Genomic DNA, 21,953 nt, shown 5'->3' with positions numbered 1-21,953 from the left:
AAAGAATCTTGCCGGAGTTTCCCATCTGTCTCCTGCTCTGGTTCTCTCGGCCCCCCAGGTACTTTTCCAGCCACCTCTCCTGCTGCCGCGGTCCCAGCCCCGCCACTTCTGCGCCTCCTCCGCTATTGCTGTCCTTTGACTACTCGCTCCTGACTCGTCTCTGGTCCTTTCCCGCGGATTCTCAAATAGCTGAGGGGGAAAAACTCAAAAAGCAAAAAACCACCAAACAGATCCGTCGAGGGGACAGACAGGCGGGGTATAGTCAAAGTGGCAGCAGCTCATTTATTTAGCCAAAAATAGATACTTTCTTGTACAATTTGGTTCACACATATGTACATTTCTCTGTATATACACACAAAAAGGCAGACACGTTTATTCTCACTGAAACTCCACCCCCCAAAATCAACCAAATAAACAAACCTCACAGCGAATGCGGGGTGCCACAGAAGCGACTTGGGGAGGGCTAAGGAGAACTGGTTTTATTTATTTTTCTTTCTTTTTGTTTAGTTTTGCTTTTAGGTATTTATAAGCGGACATGCTTACAAGTTGTAACTATACAGAGCGATTTTTTTTTTTTACAATTATTACAACCATTAAATTTTTTTTTTTTTTTTTTTTTTTTTTTTTTTTTTTTTTTTTTTTTTTTTTTTAAGAACTAGGATGAGGAAAGAGCCGATAAGACCAGGGCGGCGTCTAGATGGTTCTGGGGCCTGGAAGAGAGAGACAGTAGTAGCAAAAGAGGTGAGATTCGCAGACGCAAAGGCTGCCTAGGGCGGGGTGATCCTACTTGGCTTGGGGCCGAGGATCAGGGAGGTGTCGTAATGTAAAATTATGTCCAGTTGTTGATGTGTGTGTTGGGGTTTAACTAAGGTGGGGACGAGGAGTCAGGATCCGAGGTGCGGGGCTGTAAAAAGGTGGGCGTCAGAGAGCCGCCACCCTCCCCAGGGGCCTATGGGCCCAGCCACGCAAGGCTCCCCCCAGCGCTGTACCCTCCGGCTGCACCTGGGGTGCCTGGGTTAGGCCTGGAGAGCTGACGCAGGGCCGACTGAAGAAATGACTTTCGTCCCCTTTTACAAAACGCGTACCAGCAGGGTTCCCCCCTCCTCGGGGCAGAAGGCAGTTAGTGGTGCTCCGCGTTCTCTCCTTTCCCCGCCAGCCAGCACCCCCTCCCCAGCCCCCCAACCTCGGGGTCTCTTACCGCCTAGGCACGGGCTGGAAAGCTGTCTTGAGTAACTTTTTCTCCACTTCCAAGGCACTACAGCGATCTAAGGGAAGCGGGGGAAGAAAAAGGAGGGCCTTTAGAGCGCTCGATTCCGGCGCCCAGGGCGCAGAAAGCAACAGACGAGAGGGACGCGCCCTGCTGCCCCCACTCCCCGCCCCGGGCCCTTCCCCTCCCGGCCAGCTCCGGCACGACCCTCAGAGCCCGCCCCCGCTCCGCGCCCTGAGCTCAGCAGTCACCTGTTCCGCCTTCGGGCTCTCCGGGCCGAGCAAAGGCGGCAGTGGCAGCCGGGTGGCCCGAGGCTCCGGGAAGTCCCAGCAGGTGCGGAGGGGCCGAGCCCAGCAGGGAGAGCGGGTGCGGGCGGGGGCCGGGCGGCGGGCCTGGAAACGGCCTGTTGGTCCAAGCCGGGAACTTGCCCAGCGGCGCTGAGACCAGTCTGTGAGCTGCAGCTGCGGCGGCGGCGGGAGAGAGCTGCAGGGCGGGAGGCGCAACGGCTGCCCCGGGTGAAGACCCCCCAGCGCTGGTAGGCGAGCGGCGCGGGTTGTCTGGGCTTGTGGCAGTCTCCGCGAGGGACCAGATCTTGGGCTTCTGCAGGGCGGAGGCAGGCGCTGGTGCAGGACCGCAGGGGTCCAGGCCCACGGGGGGCGAGGGAGGAGACGGCGAGGCCACAGCCACTGGTGGTGGCGCTGAAGCCAGACTCAGGATCGGCAGTGGCCGGTCCTCCAAGCCCTCAGAGCTGTCTTCCGAGTCGCTATTTTTGGAGTCCGAAATGGGTCGCAGGCCGAGGTCGTCATCCCTGCGCGCTGCCCCAGCCAGGGACAGCTCAGGCCCCGTGGCCGCGCCGTCTAAGTTCTCCAAATCGATCTCCTCGTCTTCGTCGTCGTCCGCCAGGCCCTCGCCCCCCGTGTCCTCCTCCTCCCCCCCGAGCTCCTCCTCCTCCAGCTCTAGCTCGCGTTTGCCGTCCTCTTCGTCCTCCTCTTCGTCTTCCTCCTCGCGCTCGCTCCCGTAAGCGTTTCCCTCCTCGTCCGTGCGGCTACGAGGCGCCCAAGTCATCTTATTCTCCTTCTTGAGGCGCCGGCGCGCGTTGGCGAACCAGGTGGACACCTGGGTGAGGGTCATCTTGGTGATGATGGCCAGCATGATCTTCTCGCCCTTGGTGGGGTAGGGATTCTTGCGGTGCTCGTTGAGCCAGGCCTTGAGCGTGCTGGTGCTCTCCCTGGTGGCGTTCTTAGGACGGGACGGGTCCCCGAACTGGTACTGGCCATACGGGTAGAAGGCGGGGTGCGGGTGCGGAAACGCGGCGGCCGCGGCCGGATGCTGCACCCCAGGGCTGTCCTTTAGCTCATACTGCGCGCCCTGTACGCACATGGAGAAGGAAGGGACACGCGCAGAGGGAGCGCGGGTGAGCCCCTGCCGTCGCTGCCTCCCCCTCCTGGCCTGCACCCCGCTAGTTCGACTCCCGCGCGCTCAGCTCGCCCTGCGCCCCATTGCCAACCCCTCCTTCCCCGGCTCCGCGGGCTCTTACCAGCTGCGGGAAGATGGGCAGCTCCGCGGCGTAGGGCAGGAAGGCGCCGTAGCCTTGGGCGGCGGCGGCCGCAGCGGCCGCGGCGTAGGGCGCCCCGTACACGGATGAGAGCACGTTGGACAGGGATCCCGAGGCGGCCAGCTCCGAGGCTCCGGCACCCGGACCGCCCCGGGCCCCCGCGCTGCCGCCGCCGCCGCCAGCGGTCCCCGGGCGCTCGGACGTGTAGAGCGGGCGGATGTACTGGTATCCGAGCTGGGGGAAGGACATGGTGGCCCGCGGGGCACGGACGGAGAGGGGTCCCGGCCCCCGGGCCGCCCAGCTCAGCGCCGCCTGCGGGCTCCGGCGCGCATCTGGGGCTGGGCCGGGCTGGGGCCGCGCTGCCTCCCGCGCTGCGCTGTGCTCAGAGTTCCCCTATTGATCTGCTCCGCGGCGGCGGCGGCGGCGGCGAGGAGCCAGGTCAGGTCGGAACAGATTGGCGGAGATTCTCGGGGCTCCGGGCTCTGATTGACATTTCTACAGTGCGCAAGCCCCTCCTCTCCGCGCCGCGCTCCCTCCTCTCGGCCGCCGGAGCTGCCTCTGCCCGGCCTCGCTCCTCACTGCCCTCCTCTCCCCAGCAGTGTCGCGCCTCGCTTCCTTTGCCCTCCTCTAGTTTTCACTCCCCCTCCTCGCCCTTCCTCTCCCCTCCCCTCTCTGCACTTCTCTTTCCCCCCAGGATCGCTTCCGCTCCTTCGGGCTCCCGCACTGCCCTGGACGCTAGGAAACTCCCTTTTCTCCTCTCCCCTTCTCTTTCCCTTTCTCACGATGGCTTTTCCTCTCCGGTCGGTTCTCTTCACTTTTTTCTCTCTCACTACTTCAGTTCTCTCTTTACTCACACAACACTTCCCCCAACCTTTCCAGCCTCTGTGCCCCGAGCTAAGTGAGGCAGCCTAAAGTTGTGGACACTTAGGGTGCCGCGCAGGGGGTGTGTGTCGGTGTCTGTCTGTCCGTCCCCGCCCTTCCACCCCCTCCCTCGCCCTTCCCCAAATCTCGGGTCTGACGTCGCGCCCTCTTATTCGACTTTTCCCTGCGTCTCTTCCCGGAGTCGCCAATCGCCTGGGCGCCTTACAGGCGAGGCCGCCCACCCCCGCGGATCCCGCGCGCAGGGCGGGGCTGGGCAGGGGCGGGAGCTGGGGCGCCGCTAGTCCTTGCCCGCCCCCTCCTGCCCGCGCGGGGCGGTGGAGCGAGAGGCTTAGGGACTGGGTGAGTGCAGGGTCAGCTCGCCCCTCCCGCCTCCCGCCCCTCTGAGCCTCTCCGCACGCCTAGGCGCGGGACCAGCCGGGGCGGAGGCTGGCTCCTGTGGCTCCCCGGTGCCCGGGCCCCCTTTGCGGCTCGCACCTCTGGACTCCCAGCCACTTTCAGCCGCGTAGGGAGGGAGCTAGCAGCCGGCGTGGGGGTGGGGAGCGAGGGAGTGCGTCCTAATTGTGTCTTAGAGGCCACCTCCTTGCCCTGCGGGGCCGAGGCAGCCCCCATCCTGGAGGACCGAACCCTGAGATTAGCCGCTTAACGCCGCCGCCCTTGGGTCCGTGTGCGAATCCCTTACTAAAAATGGCGGGCTGGGTCCGGGAGCTGAAGGGTGGCAGCCCGGGGGTGGCTGGAAGTATAAGGAGCGGCCACAAATCGGCGTTGCAGGCCAGCGCCCCAGGCGGCTGGGAATGGGGGAGGAGAAGGGCGCCGGGCGACAGAGGCCTAGGAACTTTTGGAGAGCTCTTCGAGAAGTTTCTATATTGGCATTTTCATCTGTAGAGATCCTTATTTGCAAGACTCCTACCCCTGCTCCCGCGCCAACCCTTTTTCTCTCTGCAAGGATCCTCCCACCGCCTCCGGTGGGGAAGGGAGGCAGAGTTTTGGTTTGATGATGGGATATTTCCTAAATCAAACTTGAAATCCTAGGATCTGGCGCGCACCTTCACGGATTAGGGCGTGCAGCCGACAGAGGCATTGAAATTCCTAGCATTGCTGCGGCTGGGGGCTCAGAGCTTTAGGCCGCGGCGACGACCCACGCACCGGCCAGCCCTGCAGTGGGCACGCCCCGGGGACAAAACAGGGGTGGCAACTCTGCCGTGGAGTGGACAGCCCCAGTTCAGAGGCGGAAACCGTCTACATTGGATGAATGGATCCAGGAATCGAATTCGAATTCCACCAGAGTGGCGGGATCAGAGGCGATCAGAGGGTCTTGGCCCCGGATGTCTCTGATCACAGCTCTGGGAAGCCCAGCTCTGGAATGAAAGATGCTTCCACTTCCACTGCAGACACACAGTTTTGATCCCACCCCCACGGCCCACCTCCTACCTCCCACCTCCCACCTCGCCTTGGGTTTTGGCATCGATCCGCGCGACTCCAGTAGGTGCGAATGCCAAAAACCTTACGGGGGCGGAGGGCGGGGAGCGGGGGAGGAAACAAGGGAAAGTTTGGGGAAGACCAGGTTTGGGGAGCAATGAGGGATAGTGGGGTATTCTCACACTGCATCGGAGCAGCTTCGCTGTCACCTTCCCTCGGCCTCTGCCTGGTGCAGGGGAGGCTGGTGCCTTCTCAGGAGCCCCACCCGAGAAGGCGTCATCAGGGGCCGCCTTGGCTTTGAAATATCTCCTCGATGCCTGATTTCGTTTCCGTTCAAACCTCTCAGAATGTGGCATAGGGAATATTGGGTTCACCTTCACGCGAAGAATCTTGGGGTTACAAAATCGAGAGCAACATAATTTTCCGGATGTTTCCTAGATGTCAGACCTCAAGCCTCGACGGCCCTGAAGTCCTAGTGTTTGCACAAAGTGGTAGTACCAGACCGAGGGAAGCCGAGAGCGAGATTCGTGTGTGTGTGTGTGTGTGTGTGCGCGCGTGTGTGTGTGTGGAATGGGGCTGCGCTGTAAGTGACGGGATGAGACTCCCGATATTTAATTGAGCTTTTTTTCAGAAGGAAAAGAAAAAACACAAAAATGAGCCTCGGAGATGCTCCTTCCGCATTAACCAGCTATCGACCTGGCTGCATCGGACTGCGGGAGGCGAGAAAGAGGCCAGGGAAGGGCCTGGCGGTTCTTAGGGACTCAGGCCGGCTGGGGGGCGCCCACAGCTCAGAGGGTGAACCTACAGACCGGGACGCCGACCCAAGAACCTCGCATAGTTAGGTCCCTCCTGGCTCCCCAGGCCTCGAGCAGTAGCGGCCTCCTGGCTACCCTAGTTTCCAGCTGGGAACAGCCTTGATCTGGCAGGGCGATCTGCGTGCCACGTCGAGACTCAGCGTCCCAGGCAGCCGCGTCCCAACGTGGCGTGGTCACCCAACTCGACCCGGCCAGTGGAGCCCGGCTGCGGGCTGAGCTCGAGGGTCCGAAGGCAGCTGAACCTTTTCCAGGGATTTTTAGTCCAACAGATTAAATGGTCAAAGTGACACACTGGCACAGGGAAGAAAAGCAGGTGTACAAAAGTAGATTTGGGAGTCGCGCTCACGAACGCGCTTCAGGCAGAAGCTTCTCCAGCTTCTCGCCTTCTTTCAACATTTCCAGCGCACAAAGCGCTTTGGAGACTCGCTGCAGGCGCTCTCAGTGCGGCCCCGGGCGCGGGGAGTGTTCGTAGAGGGTGTCTGTCCACCGCACACGCTGGGCGCTTGTGCGCCGGATGCGCACCGGGAGCCCCTGCCCGACGTGTGCCCCGGGCCTGCGGCCCGCCAGGCTCCGGGGGCTGCGCCGCGCACTGCACACGAGCCCAGAGTCGCCAGGCCCGCTTTCTGTCCCCTCCTCGCCCAGCCTCACGGTGCGCACGCGTCCCCGTCGAGGGGAGCCGCTGCCGCCCTGGGTCTCCCAGCCCAGGCCCATCTTCTAGCCTTCCCTCCGAGGCCCGAAGTCCCTCCGCCGGCTGCGGTGCCGGCCGGCGATCCCCGCGCTTCCTGCAGACGCTGCGGCGCGCGCTCCCACCGTTCCCTCCCCCTCGCGCTCGGGTTACAGGTTAATGAAATGCTCGTTTTCCTCAGTCATTTGTTTTGTTTTCCTGCAAAGTTCTGATAAGTAGCTAACCAACGAAGCTTGTAATTACAATCTTACAGAAACCGGGCCGATCTGTATATAAATCTCACCATCCAATTACAAGATGTAATAATTTTGCACTCAAGCTGGTAATGAGGTCTAATACTCGTGCATGCGATAATCCCCTCTGGATGCTGGCTTGATCAGATGTTGGCTTTGTAATTAGACGGGCAGAAAATCATTATTTCATGTTCAAATAGAAAATGAGGTTGGTGGGAAGTTAATTTCTCTCCGCTCTGTGAAGCGTAGACAAGAATTTAATGATTTAATTACAGTTGTAAGCCCTTTCCATGAGACTTAAATTGAGCTGAGAATATTTTTTTTTCCTTCTCTCCCTCTCTCTCACTTTCGCATTCTCTTTCTCTGCTATTAGCAGCCGCGGACTCCCGAGAGCGTGGCCTGGCGTCCGTACCGAGTGGAATTCGTATTTGGCCAGGAATCCGGACTACCAGCATCCCAGGAGACGCGGACCCGGGGCCTCCCGAGCTCTCCGGAGGGTGCTGCCGCTCCCACCAGCCACCAGGGACTCGGAGGCCCTTCCTAGGTCCGGAGAAGCGACGGGGAAACTTAGGGGGAAACTTTGCCAACTTTGCTGTCAGCGCGGGAGACGCCGCCGGCCCTAATGGTGCAGCGGCGGTGGCGGGCCGCGACGCGCAGGGTGGATCCCGGGCCAGGGCTGGGCACCCGGGAGCGGGTCGGGATGCCGGAGGTGGGGCGCGAGGCCGGTGGGCCCTTTGACCCCCGCTCCGCCCCTGCGCCTCCCCCGACCTGGCTCACTCCCCTGCGTCTCTGAGCGGCTGGAGAGGCGCAGCGCCCAGATGGCCTGGATGGAAGAATCTGGCCCTCGGAGGGAATAATTTCTTTTCCTTTATCTCTCCGAGATCATCCGTTTTCTACCTGACTTGAGCAGCCCCCTCCCCCATGCCTTTGTTTTTCTATTCCCCTCAGTCTGTCCTTCACATTTCCTCTGTCTTCGATTTCTAAATTTTTTCTTCTCTTTCCTCCGCTCCCTTATTTGTGTTGCTTTTATGCCTTTGCCCTGGACCACTTTTCAGTTCACTTTTCTCCCTTCTGTTCCCTCCCTCACCCGCTTCTTCTTTTTTCCTCTTCCTGAGTCTGTGACTGTGTCCCTTTACCCCACCCTCAGTTCTTGTTTCTAATTTTCTTTCTTTCCTCCCCTCTTTCATCCGGACCCTTTCCTATTTCCTCCTTGGATTTCTTGTTCTGTCTCTCAGGTTCTCCTCTCCTTAAATATTCTCTCTTCTCTCCCTTTCCGGGATCCGTACCCCACCCTCCGCGCCCCCTTGGATCGGCCTCCCCGGCCTCCCCGGTGCCCCCTCCTCATTCATCCTGGTAGATGAATTTGTCGCCTTATTGGACGCTGAGGCCAGAGCCCTGTGAGGGAGCTCGGCCAGCGCTGCGCATTTTCTTCAGGCATATTGAGGAGATGGTAATGAGCGCGTTTGCATTGTTGCTTGGAAATATTGTGTTTCCTGCCGCAGTTCGCAATTCGGAGTGGGCGAGGGTGGTTCGGGCCGAGGACCTCGGTAGGCACCCGGCCTGGCGGCCGCTGCTAACCCTCTCTGGATTCCCGGGCTCTGGGGACCGGGGGAGGAAGCGACCTTGCCGAGCTCCTGACCGGCCGCCGCCTCCTCCTCGGGTTTCTCGACAAAGGCCGGCGCGCTCCCCTCATTAAAGCCTCGTTACAGTAACCCCCGGCTGGCTTGCGACGGCTCCTCTGAGCCTCCTGCCCACCGGCCTCTGAGCCCCTCCCCTGATGTTGAGAGGCCTGTGATGGAGCGCCACCAGAAAATTAGTGGCTGACAACGTCGTCTATTGGCAATAAATTGTTTGCGATTCCGAGTGACACGTCGCAGATCAAACACAGTCACACTGTGTACCCTGCTGCACTCGCTCCTCGTTAATCTTGGAGGGTGCCTTGGCATGGCTGGCAAGGAGAGGTTGCGCGCAGGCCTTTTGGCTGTCAGGACCCTGGTCCTGCCTGGACTTAGCCAGAGCAGAGCCCGTTTGAGTCATTCAGGAGAGACTGACTGCCCCTCCCTGAGAAGGTCCAAGGAGCTCAGGAGGCGTGACCCAGGCGCGCCTCTCAATAAGCAGAAGGTTATGAAAGTCAGGAGCTTCCAGGCGCAAACTCTGAATTGAGCTTGTAGGGAATCGACGTGAGCCTTGCTGGGAATTCAGGACATCAAGGTCTGGCCTTGTCTGGAATTGTCTAGTGTCGAGTTTCCCAAACTTCAAGCTTTCTGCTACCGCCTTTATTATTTACTTAACATTTTTCCTTAAATTGACTCAGTTTGAAAACCTAAGTACATATTTTTGGAAAGAAAACCTGATACTACCACTGTAAATTGAAAAGTAGCTGTTACTCACCAGAAAAGGAAATGGTAAAAGATAAATACAGCTAAAACCAAGCAATGTTAATACATTTTAGCTGTTCTGCTGGCTTGGAAAGACTCTTAGAGGTTCAGGGGTGTGTGTGTGTGTGTGTCATTAGCAAGTGTTGGGGATGTTCAATACTGAATCTTTCTCAGAAGAAATGAGACAATCAAAAAGAAAATGTTTCTCACTATTCAATGTTTATTTAATTCAATGTTAATTTAATTTTCTGATCCCAGACTGCACCTACCTAAAATAATATTAAGGACCTCAAGAGCTGGACTATTTAGGACTATTAAAGAACATGTAAAAAATTTCAGATTAAAAACATAACATGTTGATTCATTATTATTATTTAGCAAATAATTGTGTTAAACATTTTCTAACAGTATCATATTTAATTCTCACTATAAGTCTACAAGTGAGAGGCTCTCCAGGGTGGCCACGTGTGGTAGTACAGGATGTTCACTGAACAAGGGCACCCAGTCAAAGGGCTAGAAGGGTGTGAAGTCCAGCCCCTCTGTGTTCACCAATATGTGTACCTTGGTTTGGGGCCACACTGGAGGAACAGTACCCTTCTCTCATATGCACACATTATGTACAAAATTTGTGCAAAGTTGGGTTATGACCTAACTCTAATCTTAGAGATGGGGAAACTGAGGCTTAGAGAGTTTTGCAAAGCCCAGGCTAGGATCCTGTCTGATATTTTTAACTATGATCCCTTTGGGGGGGAAAAGCAGGGCTTTTGGGGGCTTGGGGAGGTGATGATGGGAGTTTGGAGGAGGGATGCCGAAAGACTAGTCCCTGGTTTGACTGAAGAAAAGGGGCAATCAGGCAGCCCAAACCTTCCCTCCCCCTAAATCTTCACACTTCCCACAAACATTGGAGAGGATTTGGGCAAAAATACAACTGGAGGCAAGGGTCCATTATCCCCGCTAGCAGCTAGATTGAGGGAGAGGAAGAAGGTGTTCTGGTTTGCTTAGGCCTACCTATGGATGTCTGGAACTGTTCCTTGACTTGCTTCTTGTTGTTCAGCCTACCTGCATGAGTCTATGCAACAGAGTTCTGACTTGTTCCCACCCACGCTGTTTGAAAATTTCAGATTCTTTTTATTATTTTTTTTGAGACAGAGTCTCATTCTGTTGCCCAGGCTGGAGTGCAGTGGTACAGTCTGGGCTCACTGCAACCTCTGCCTCCCAGGTTCAAGCGGTTCTCCTGCCTCAGCCTCCTAAGTAGCTAGGACTACAGGTGCCCGCCACCACACCTGGCTAATTTTTTGTATTCTTAGTAGAGATGGGGTTTCACTGTGTGAGCCAGGAGGTCTCGATCTCCTGACCTCGTGATCTGCTCGCCTCATTCTCCCAAAGTGCTGGGATTACAGGCATGAACCACTGCATCCGGCTGAAAATTTCAGTTCTTAAAGACAAACTGAGGGATTGCATTGCAACAGAGGTTGTGAATCAGAGGTTGCCTCTGATCACTCCTCTTTATTTATTTATTTTTTTTAGTTTGGCCTCCATAGTGGCCTTCCCCCAACTCCTGTTTGATTGAATTGCTTATTAACGTTTGCTAATTTGGTGATTTCCTTTAAAAATCTAGGCCTCTGGGTTTGTTTAAAAAAACTGAAAGCCTGTGAAATACAAGAGTTCTTTATGAGAACAAATACCTGGAGTTCATAGCTGCTGCCCTTCTACCTTGACACGCTGTGGTTTGCTCCAGTCCCCATCTGGCCCGCATCTCTCAATTTCGTGCGGACAGCTGAGTTTGTTAGTCCTATTTTGTATTATCAGCTGTGATAATGAGACACCCTTGCAGATAGACACTGTCCTCCAATGTGAGGGACCTAGCTAGGACAACATGGCAAGTGACTCCTCTTTTCTCTCTGTCATGCTCCTGGTTAGCTGGGTACCTGCTTTTCCATGGTGGGGCAAGGGTGAGAGTAGGTATCTAAGAGTGACAGGAATGAGTAGTTCTGACCCCCCAGAGGCTATCCAGGTGTCACAGCTGGGCCTATTCTTAAGCTCCTGAGAAAAGAATAGAAAGAAAGATCCTGCAACAGGAATGCGTAGGAAGCCCCAACTTTTTCTTGATTCCCTTCCTTAGCCCCAGCCCTCTCTTGAGTCCCATGTACCATCTTAAACACATCAAGCCAGAAAATCTGCATTTTCCCCTTCTTTTCTCCCTCTCTCTTTTTTTTTTTTGCAATATGTATTTGCAGAGTGCCTTCCATGTACCAGGAGCGGTGCCAAGTGCTGAGGACAGAGTAGTGAGTTAGAGAAGTACATTGTTGTAATGGAGCTTACATTTTAGTGGGGCAATCAGCTACTGAAGAGGGACACACACAGGACAGCTGAAGATAGCGTTACATTCTACAAAGCAAACAATTACACACCGTGTACCGGCTTGGATGGTGTCCTCCCCAGAGTTAAATGCTTCCCAGAACCTTGGGATGCGATCTGAGAAAACACATCCATTGCCGATGCTGAAGTGGGGTGGACTCTTAATCCAGTATGGCAGCTGTCCTTCTAAGAAGAGAAAAGACATAGAGACTGTGACCCAAGGGAGAAGACAGCCACCTGAAGACAGAGGCAGAGATTAGAGTGATGCAGCTATAATCCAAGGAATGCGAGGGGTTGCTGGCAGCCACCAGAAGCTAGGAGGGGGCAAGAAAGGCTTCTCCCTTAGAGGCTTTAGAGGGACCAGAGAACAGTCAATACCTTGAGTTCAGATTCTAGCCTCCAGAACTTCAAGAGGGTAAATCATTGTTGCTTTAAGCCACCCGGTTTGGAGTGATTTCTTATAGCACCTCCAGGAAACAAATGTCCAAGGTGATACGAGAGGAGGCAGGAGGGCCAAGGCTTTAGATAAATGGCACAATCACAGGAGGCTTTTGTGGGGACATGACAATTGAGGGAAGTGGAACCAGTCATGAAAAACCTGGGGAAAAGGGATTTTAGAGCTGCTATGTCTGGTTGCAGTGGCCACTAGCCATATGAGGCCACGGAGCACTTGAAATGCAACTGGTCGGAATTGAGATATGCTGAACATGTGAAATACACACCAGATTTCAAAGGCTTAGGAGGAACACAAAGAATGTAAAATATCTTTATTTTATTTTATTTTTTTTAGACAGAGTCTTGCTCTGTTGCCCAGGCTGGAGTGCAGTGGCTTGATCCTGGCTTACTGCAACATCCATCTCCTGGGTTCAAGCGATTCTCCTGCCTCAGTCTCCTGAGTAGAGTAGCTGGGACTACAGATGCCCGCCACCACACCCAGCTAATCTTTCTAGTTTTAGTAGAGACGGAGTTTCACCATGTTGGCCAGGCTGGTCTCAAACTCCTGACCTCAAATGATCTGTACACCTTTACTTCCCAAAGTGCTGGGATTACAGGTGTGAGCCACCACACCTGGCCTCCTTTAATTAATTTTAAAATGTTGATTACACATGGAGATGATTGCATGATGTGTTAGTCCATTTGCACTGCTATAAACGAATACTAGAGACTAGGCAATTTATCAAGAAAAGAGGTTTATTTTGGCTCGTGATTCTACAAGCTGTACAGAAAGCATGGTGTCAGCATCTGCTTCTGGTGAGGGCTGCAGGAAGATTACAATCACGGTGTAAGGCAAAGGGGGTCCAAGCACATCGGATGGTGAGAGAGGAAGCAGTAAAGTGAGGAAGTTCCAGGCTCTATTTTTTTTTTGAGACAGAGTTTCACTCTTATTGCCCAGGGTGGAGTGCAATGGTGTGATCTTGGCTCACTGCAACCTCCACCTCCTGGGTTCAATCAATTCTTCTGCCTCAGCCTCCCAAGTAGCAGGGATTACAGGTATGTGCCACCACACTTGGCTAACTTTTTGTACGTTTAGTAGAGATGGGGTTTCACCATGTTGGCTGGGCTGGTCTCAAGCTTCTGACCTCAGGTGATCCACCCACCTCGGCCTCCCAAAGTGCTGGGATTACAGGCATGAGCCACCACACCCATCCTCTAGCTCTTTTAAACAACCAGATCTCCTGTGAACTCATAGAGTGAGAACTCATTCATTACCATAAGAATGGCACCAAGCCATTCAAGAGGGATCCATTCCCATAACCCAAACACCTTCCACCAGGCCCCACTTCTAACACTGGGGATAACATTTCACCATGAGATTTGGTGGGCACAAACATTCAAGCACTATGAAATGAGATATCTATTGAATGTCACTCTTGGGGTGTACAAGGAAACAAGATGCAAAGAGGAACAAAATGTGGGTCCCAGCCTCAAGGAGAGGGGCCATCTGGATATGTTGGGCTAAATAAAGTATGCTATTAACATTTATTTTACTTTTTTTTCTTTTTACTTTTTTAAATGTGGGAACTAGAAGATTTTGGCCAATAAAATATGAGCAAATGTTTACATTTGTGGCTCATATTATATTTCTATTGCTTTGTGTTATTCTAAACAGAGGATGCAGCAAGTGCAAAGGCCCTGTGGTAGGGACAGAGCATCAGCACCCTGTGTTTGGTGGTTCTGTACTCAGTGTGCATGTTGACACTTACTTGCTAATGTCACTAGACCTGGAGAGCTGGTGTGGGAAGCCCTGTTGAACTTACAAGGGGGAGTCTATGAGTCTTTGTTCTTTCTTCTCAAGCAGAGAGCAAGGTCATGAAATTTAGATCTTCATACTGATGCTTCCTTCTTACTTGCCAATCTCATGTACTCCTTTAGGCCTCAGATGGAGAAAGAAGACAGCCCCAAACTTCATGCTTAGTATGTTGATCTCACTGTCTCCCTAAACTCGTCAGTGTGAAGGACATGGAGCTAGGCCTAACTCCAGAAGCCTCCTTATGTGCAGATGGCTGGCACCAAGATCAAGGTATTACAGTATAGAGCAGAGACTCCCCAAACCCACAGTTTGCAAAGTGAACTAGAAGGACCATGTTAGTTTCTTTGTTAAGCTAGAATTTTGTTCTTCTAAGACAGTTTACAAAAGGGCATCTTGGGGCTAATGCCCATATTTTTTGATAATTTTGCATGGTTTCAAAATTCTTTTTAGGTGTGGTTAAAATGCTGTATCAGTCAGGTTGGGCTAAGCTTTGCTGCAGTAACAAATAAGCCTTGTACCTTGCTGGCTGGTATCACCCACTCTACGTGTTGTTTGCTATGGCATTCCTCCATGCCTTCTGCACTTCAGGATCCAGACTGACAGAATAGCTTCCATCTGGAGTGTTGCTGAATGCCATGACCAAGCACAATGGGTCATGGTGTACCACAGACTGGCTCTTGAAGCTTCCGTTTGGCAGTGACCCCTGCTACTTCTGCTGATATTTCATTGGCCCAAGGAATCATGTAAACATGCTTAAAGTAAAGAGGGCAGGGATGCATTTGTCCCCCTGCAGGGAGGGGCACTCTATGGAACACCTACTGTGTATCACTTAAAATCATTTTAGCCCCACCTCCTACCCCAGCCACTGCTTCAACAAGCCTTGAGCAGGGCTAGCCTGACAGTACCCACTGCATACCTCTTAATTCTCTGATTCAGTGTCCTGGGTACCAGCAGGAACCTGTTAGCACTCACACACATGCCACCTACAAGTGCAGGGGATTTAACGCCTATGGGGCTACCTTTGGCCAAAGGGGATGGCACAGATGAATAACTATTCCCCTCTGTTCTCAGGGAGGGCAGGCAGTTCTGAGATGTATGCTGTAAGCACCTCAGAAGATCCTGAGAGCATCTAGCACTTAGAGCAGCGCCCACTCCAATTACCCATCCTTACATGGCTTCCCTCGCATCCCTGTCTCACTCCCTGGGCCTGCACTTACTCCCGGGGATCATTTCCCCAGTACACCAACTGCAGGTAAGCTTTTGCGTGGGGACCTGCTATGGAGGGAAACCAAGCTGAGACAGACAGGAAATTGATGGACAGTAACACAATCTTATCACTATCTCCGTATTTCAAAGTTGGGAGATTTAATATAAAATTCCAATATTAAGCTTTTCTGGAGAAATCAGATCTGGCAACACGTAACTGAAATTCTGGCAAGTCTACAAGAGGCTGGAATTGAATAGGGGCAGTGGCTTCCTTGAGTTTGGACCCAAGCTCTCTGTTGACATTCACTATCTGAGAGGGATAGTCTTCACTTTTCATGCTGCCTGCCTGGCTCCAAAAGTCATTTAGGTTTTTTGTTTTGTTTGTTAGTTTGTTTTAAATCTCTGTTATAGGAACTGTTGCTTGAGCTAGGTATCTATGAATCCTTGGAAATCTTTTTTATTACATGGAGAACTTTCTCATGTTGCGGGGGGGGGGGGGGGGGGGTTGTTTGCTTATTTTGTTTCTCTTTCTCTGTTTTATAACAAAAGGATCAATTAAAAAAAAAACAACTTAGTATAGTAGGTGCATAAAGAATGCTGAATCGATGACAAGATAAGTGACTGAGGTAGGCAGTTCCCAAGATCATCCTGATTTCCTGACTCTTATGCCCTTGTGGTGACTACTCTCTTGGAGTATGGGATAAACTTATTGTTTGCCTCTAATGAAGCAATAGGATGCCACTTCTGAGATTGGGTTATAAAAAGACTGTGGCTTCTGCCTTGGCCCTCTCTGACTCTCTGTCTCTCTAACATCCACAGCTGTGAGGCCATGAGAAGACTCAGTTAGCACATGGACAGGCCCACATAGCAATGAACTGCGACTTGCCAGCAACCATGTGGGTGAGCCTGAAGCAGACTCTCACATCCTAACTGAGTCTTCAGATGGCTATAGCCCTGGCTGGCCATGAGACTGAGCCCGAGGAGAAATGCTGAGACAAATGCACGCAGCTAAGCAGCCCCTGGATTCTTGATGTACAGAAACTGTGACATAATAAATTGTTGTTCAAAGCCAAGGGTTGGCAAAATACATTCCACTCGTTTTTGTAAATAAAGTTTTATTGGAACACAGTAATGTTCATTAATGTGCCTATTGTCATGGCTGCTTTCAGACTTCAACAGCAGTAGCTATTCAATAGTTGCAGCAAAAGACTCTATGGCCCACAGGCCTAAAATTTACTATGTGGCCCTTTAAGGAAAAGTTTGTCTATCCCTGTTTTAAGCTGCTAGGTTTGGGAATCATTGTTATCTAGCAATAGATGACGAATACACTTTCAAATCTAAAACAATCGTCCTAACTGGGCTTGCAGGTCTTGAGGTAGGGTGTCTAATTTCAGTTTAGCTCCGTTGAATAGAAATTAACTGAGCACCTACTGTGTGGCAGGCATGGTCTCAATCATACTCCAGAATGGCACATTCAGTTCTTTCTCCACCATCCCCTCCAGCATTTTCTTGGTCTATGGCATGATTTGCCAAATATGTGTGGATTTCAGTTGGCTTTTAGAGGCTGGAATTAGCAAGACACTCTTTGGAATGCAACAGAGAACTCTGTAATCATGGGGAGGGGAGCAGGGAGCAGGGAGCAGGAGGACATTGAGCTGGTATGTCCATACAAAGTTCTGATAGTTGTTAAAATACGGAAATATTTCCATCCCACCCTATGGAAATATAGGGCCCCAAATGCCCTACCTCCAGTAACAAAAGGTGTGAGGTGTAGCCCAGCCAGGACCACCCACACTTCTGAGGGCCCCTCTAATCGGTCAGTTCCCATGCCATCCTAGTAATTAAATATTGGCACATGGTTCCAGGACAAACTTCTGGCTTGTTCCGAAGAGGTGCTCAGTAATGTCACCTGCATGATGGAATTCATAGACATCGATTGAGTATTTGCCCCTTTTTGGAGTGGACAGGGGAAGAGGATGTAAAGAGGAATAAGATATGGGTCCCAGCCTCAAGGAGAGGGGCCATCTGATTGTCTATGTGTGTCTGATCTTCAGTTGGCAGGAGGGTCCGCAGTCAGACCCTCAGGGTTGAAATCTGACCCTATTTCTTACCAGCTGTTTGACCTTGAGCCAGAGATTCAGCACCCTGTGTGCCTCAGTTTCCTCCCCTGTGACCATAATAGTTCCTACCTCATAGCGTTTTAGTAGGGATGCGCTACACATGGGAAGTGCTAACAGTAACGCCTTGTTCCTAGCTAGCACTCAGAAAATATTAGGAAAAAATGATCACCGTCCAGGGACCAAAAGAACATGATCTGAGGGGTCACAACAATATCAAGATGTACATTCAGGAAGAGTTTTTTTTTTTTTTTTTAATTGAAACTGAGTTTTGCTATTGTTGCCCAGGCTAAGTGCAATGGCACGATCTCGGCTCACTGCAACCTCTGTCTCCTGGGCTCAAGTGATTCTCCAGCCTCAGCCTCTTAAGTAGCTGGAATTATGTGTGTGTGTCACCACGCCTGGCTAATTTTGTATTTTTAGTAGAAATGGGGTTTCATCATGTCGGTCAGGTGGGTCTCGAACTCCTGACTTCAGGTGATCCGCCTGCCTTGACCTCCCAAAGTGTTGGATTATAGGCATGAGCCACCATGCCCAGCCAGGAAAAGTTGATTGATCATGGACTAGATTCCCGGCTCTGGTCTAGGCCCCATGCAGGCAGACAGGGCTGGTTTCATGGGCATGGGACCTGTGCACAGAGATCTTCCCTTTGTTTAATCCTCTGCTGTTGCCATCTTGAGATGCTAAAGAATTTTCCAACAAGTGACTTGAACTTTTATTTTGCACTGGTTCTAACAGATTATATAACTGGTCCTGCTTGTAGAGGTGGATATGGCAAAGTTCTGATCTTCAGGAGCTTTGCCAGTCTTCTGCCCAGGGGGTGCTAATGGGCCCATCTATCTGTACATCACAGAACTGCGGGCATTCTGATGGAGCACTGGGCCTAAGGCTGGCTCCCATGCTTCTTGGTTGGGTTGAAGCAGCCCAAGAGACCTCCCTGAGGTCACAAAGGAACCCACAGCAAGGGTCTAGCTTGTCTTACACCACCATCAAAACCTGGAGAGGAAAACCGGTAAGATCAGGTCCTGTGAAGCATCCAGTTAAGGGAATGCTGCTTGGATTTATTTTCTGCAAGAGGAGTAAGGCCTTGAATTCTGAAATATTTTTGAAACCTTTAGAAAATCCCCCTTTAATCACTGATGACAGGTTGACATTTCTCCAGCTGTTTAGAAGCAGTAGACAAGTCAAGTTGCTTGGTAGGGCACAGGCTGGCATGCTGGGATATGTGTGGGTTCTAACCTCCTTCCCTTTCACTGGTTCCCTGCAGCTGGAGGAAAAAGAAGAGAAAAAGAAACCAACCAAAACCCAGGCCCTTGTGGGGTTCATGCCAGTCTATGCCATCTGCATTTGGGGATTTGCTCCCAAAAGTAAAATCTTAATTGGGTAACTTTCCTTCTTCTTCCCAGCTCATGGATTTACCTTTTCGGCAGCGTCCCACCACGGCAGCTTTTGTGTTTCTCTGTCCTTAAATCTACTTCTTGGTTGGAAGAATTGTTTTATTGGCTCATCAGGTGCCAGCAGGAATTCCTTCATTTCCTTCCATCCCCAATTCCACGTGTGATCAGGACCTGGGTGTGGAGTATAATCCATGTTCCACCATGAGTGAGCTTGTTGGTTAAGGGTATGTGCTCAAATCCCAGCTCTGCCTTTCAGTCTCTGGGGGGCCTTGGGGAAGTGACTTGGCCTCTCTGTGCTTTTGTTTCCGCATCTATAAAGTGCTCTGAGAAGAATGGGAAGACTTCAGACATGTAAAGTTCTTAGAATACATAATTAAGCGCATAGACACATAACCATATATTTAAATATATAAATATATATATCGCTCTGTCGTCCAAACTGGAGTGCAGTGGCATGATCTCAGCTCACTGTAACCTCCGGCTCCTCGGTTCAAGCCATTCTCCTGCCTTAGCTTCCCAAGTAGCTGAGATTACAGACACACGTCACCACGCCTGGCTAATTTTTGTATTTTTAGTAGAGACGGGGTTTCGTTTTGTTGGCCAGGCTGGTCTCAAACTCCTGATCTCAAGTGATCCCCCCATCTCGGCCTCCCAAAGTACTGTGATTACAGGTGTGAGCCACCATACCTGGACTTTAACATATTTTAAAGGCATCTTTTCCATTTATTATTACGGATGGATATAGTACTACCTCCACCATTCTATTCTCCCATTGATGAAACCTCTCACAGGTACATAACACTCACCATGTTCCAGGTGCGATTTTAAGCCCTTTACAAATATTTGGAAGCTTAAATCTCAAAACAACCTTATAAGGCAGGGTCTGTTGTTTCTCCCATTTTGTAGATGAAGAAAACCGAGGCACAGAGAGGTTAAATAACTTGCCTGAAGTCACACAGCTAGTAAGTGGCAGAGCCAAAATTCATACTCATAAATCCGGCTCTAGAGACACCCCACTCTTAACCATGGTGTTCTGCTAATGTAACTTGTGCCTTGTTGGACATTTAGTTTTTCCTTTTTCAGTAAAAATTTAAACTTCTTATTGAAGAATGCATGTGTATCAAAAGTGTAGGATGGGCTGGGCATGGTGGCTCATGCCTAGAGCCCCAGTACTTTGGGAGACTGAGGCAGGAGGATAGCTTGAGCCCAGGAGTTAGAAACCAGCCTGGGCAACCCAGTGAGACATTTCTCTACCAAAAACCAAAAAATTAGACAGGACCACATATGTGTGGTCCCAGCTGCTTGGGAGGCTGAGGCAGGGGGAATCTCTTGAGCCTAGAAAATCAAGGCTGCAATGAGCTGTGATCACACCACTGCATTTCAGCCTGGGCAGATAAGCAAGATCCTGTTTTAAAAAGGAAAGAAAAAAAAGTGTAAAATGTATTCATTTCCACAAAGTGAGAATATCCATGAAACCATCATGCAGACCCCAACACAGATGATAACACCTATCAGAAGCCCCTTGGGGTCTCCTTGTAGTCGTTCCCTCACCCCTGAAGGTAGCTACTAGCTCCACTTCCGACAGCAGAGATTTGTGTTACCTGTTTCTGTATGTTATGAATATGGAACCATGCAGTATGCCTTCTTTCATTTCTGGTGTCTTTGGCTTGACGTTACGTTTGCGATTCATCCATATCGTTGCACACGGTTGTAGATAGTTTTTTCTTTTTTTTTCCCATTTATTTATTTTATTGCATTTTAGGTTTTGGGGTACATGTGAAGAACATGCAAGATTGTTGCATAGGTACACATGTGGCAGTGTGATTTGCTGCCTTCCTCCCCATCACCTACATCTGGCATCTCTCCCCCCGCTATCTCTCCCCAGCTCCCCACCCCCCACCGTCTCTCCCCTATTTCTCCCCAACTGACCCCAGTGTGTAGTGCTCCCCTCCCTGTGTCCATGTGTTCTCATCGTTCAACACCCGCCTATGAGTGAGAACATGTGGTGTTTTGTTCTTCTGCTCTTCTGTCAGTTTGCTGAGAATGATGGTTTCCAGGTTCATCCATGTCCCTGCAAAGGACACAAACTCCTCGTTTTTGATGGCTGCATAATATTCCATGGTGTATATGTGCCGCATTTTCCCTGACCAGTCTATCATCAATACCAAAAACATTGACAACAAAAGCCAAAATAGACAAATGGGACCTAATCAAACTCCACAGCTTCTGCACAGCAAAAGAAACAGTCATTAGAGCAAATCGGCAACCAACAGAATGGGAAAAAATTTTTGCAGTTTACCCTTCTGACAAAGAGCTGATATCCAGAATTTATAAAGAACTAAAACGGATTTACAAGAAAAAAACTAACAACCCCATTCAAAAGTGGGTTGTAGATTGTTTTTTCTTATTGCCACATGGTGTTCCACTTACAATTTATCTGTCTATTCTACCGTTGAGGGGCACTTGGGTAGTTTTTGTGAATACCACTGCAAGGAGCCTTCTGGTGCATGACTTTCTGAGAGTCTATGGGTGCATTTCTGATGGGCGTGTCCCTAGGAGTGAAACCGCTGGGTCAGAGGGGATACATCTGCCAATCAGTTTGCTGGAGGTTTTTCAGTTTGTTGAGAGCTAAGGTAAGGGAATGAAATGGGGCGGGGGGGGGGGGTTGGGCATTTTGTGAATGGCTTCTCTCATTTCTGGCCATTGACTGGAAATAAAACATGACATTTGGACCCGGTGGAAGGCCGAGTCATCAAGGTATGATGGTATCTGCAGGATACCATCTTCCTGTAAAGTGAGCTGAAAGGGCAAACCATGAAGGTTTCGTGGTGTCACTGTTAGAACTATGAAGAAATGTAGTCGACTTAAAATAGTGGGGCTGGTACAGAAACTGTCACCCAGGGAAGCGTGCGGATGTGGCACTAGCACCTCGCAGCAACACCGGAATCCACCATGCATGATCAAGTGGATCATCTGCTCATTCATTTGCCAAACACTGGTTGAGCACTCTGTGTGTGGCCAGCCATGTGCTGGGCACTGGGGACAAAGCAGTGTACAGGCTGGCCAGGTTTTTGCCCTCTATGAGCTTACATTCTCCTGAGGAGATAAACATGAACACGAGAAAATTAAAATATGTATTTTCAGGCTGCATGATGGCTCACACCTGTAATCCCAGCACTTTGGGAGGCCGAGGCAGGTGGATCATGAGGTCAAGAGATTGAGACCATTCTGGTCAACAAGGTGAAACCTCATCTCTCCTAAAAATACAAAAGTTAGCTGGGCATGGTGGTGCGCTCCTGTAGTCCCAGCTATTCAGGAGGCTGAGGCAGGAGAATTGCTTGAAAACAGGAGGCGGAGGTTGCGGTGAGCCGAGATCGCACCATTGTACTCCAGCCTGGGTAACAAGAGCGAAACTCTGTCTCAAAAAAAAAAAAAAAAAAAAAAAAAAAAAAA

The 21,953-nt window shown here is 51.4% G+C and overlaps 1 protein-coding gene and 1 long non-coding RNA gene across 3 annotated transcripts; one reads left to right on the top strand and one right to left on the bottom strand.

Moving 5' to 3' along the window:
- Positions 1–257: 257 nt before the first annotated feature.
- Positions 258–3,743, bottom strand: IRX3 (iroquois homeobox 3). Of its 2 annotated transcripts, none has more exons than XM_037739102.1 (5): positions 2,745–3,743; positions 1,459–2,575; positions 1,199–1,265; positions 643–710; positions 258–598 (listed from the first exon to the last, which is right to left on the bottom strand). In XM_037739102.1, the coding sequence occupies exons 1-4, from the start codon at positions 3,009–3,011 to the stop codon at positions 656–658; spliced, it is 1,506 nt and encodes a 501-aa protein (XP_037595030.1). In that variant the 5' UTR covers positions 3,012–3,743; the 3' UTR covers positions 258–598; positions 643–655. The 2 variants fall into 2 exon arrangements, with proteins under 2 accessions (XP_037595030.1, XP_017385565.1); XM_017530076.2 differs by having other exon boundaries at positions 258–605; positions 651–710.
- A 10,147-nt stretch (positions 3,744–13,890) lies between these two features.
- On the top strand, positions 13,891–16,122 carry LOC119471501. The gene is made up of 2 exons (XR_005200568.1): positions 13,891–14,050; positions 15,806–16,122. It is a non-coding gene; the product is annotated as an uncharacterized LOC119471501 (long non-coding RNA).
- The last annotated feature ends 5,831 nt before the right edge of the window (positions 16,123–21,953 follow it).

Source organism: Cebus imitator, unplaced genomic scaffold, assembly GCF_001604975.1.
Source record: "Cebus imitator isolate Cc_AM_T3 unplaced genomic scaffold, Cebus_imitator-1.0 Scaffold63, whole genome shotgun sequence".
NCBI lineage: Eukaryota > Metazoa > Chordata > Mammalia > Primates > Cebidae > Cebus > Cebus imitator.
The sequence above is the reverse complement of the archived record's forward strand: the minus strand, read 5'-3'. Positions and strand labels throughout refer to the sequence as shown.

Excerpts from the sequence above, each read along its gene's own strand:
- IRX3 (XM_037739102.1), bottom strand. The coding sequence starts at position 3,011 with ATGTCCTTCCCCCAGCTCGGATACCAGTACATCCGCCCGCTCTACACG. Across the intron at positions 2,576-2,744 it reads TGCCCATCTTCCCGCAGCTG|GGCGCGCAGTATGAGCTAAA; the intron begins GTAAGAGCCCGC and ends ATGTGCGTACAG. Across the intron at positions 1,266-1,458 it reads AGAGCCCGAAGGCGGAACAG|ATCGCTGTAGTGCCTTGGAA; the intron begins GTGACTGCTGAG and ends CGCTTCCCTTAG.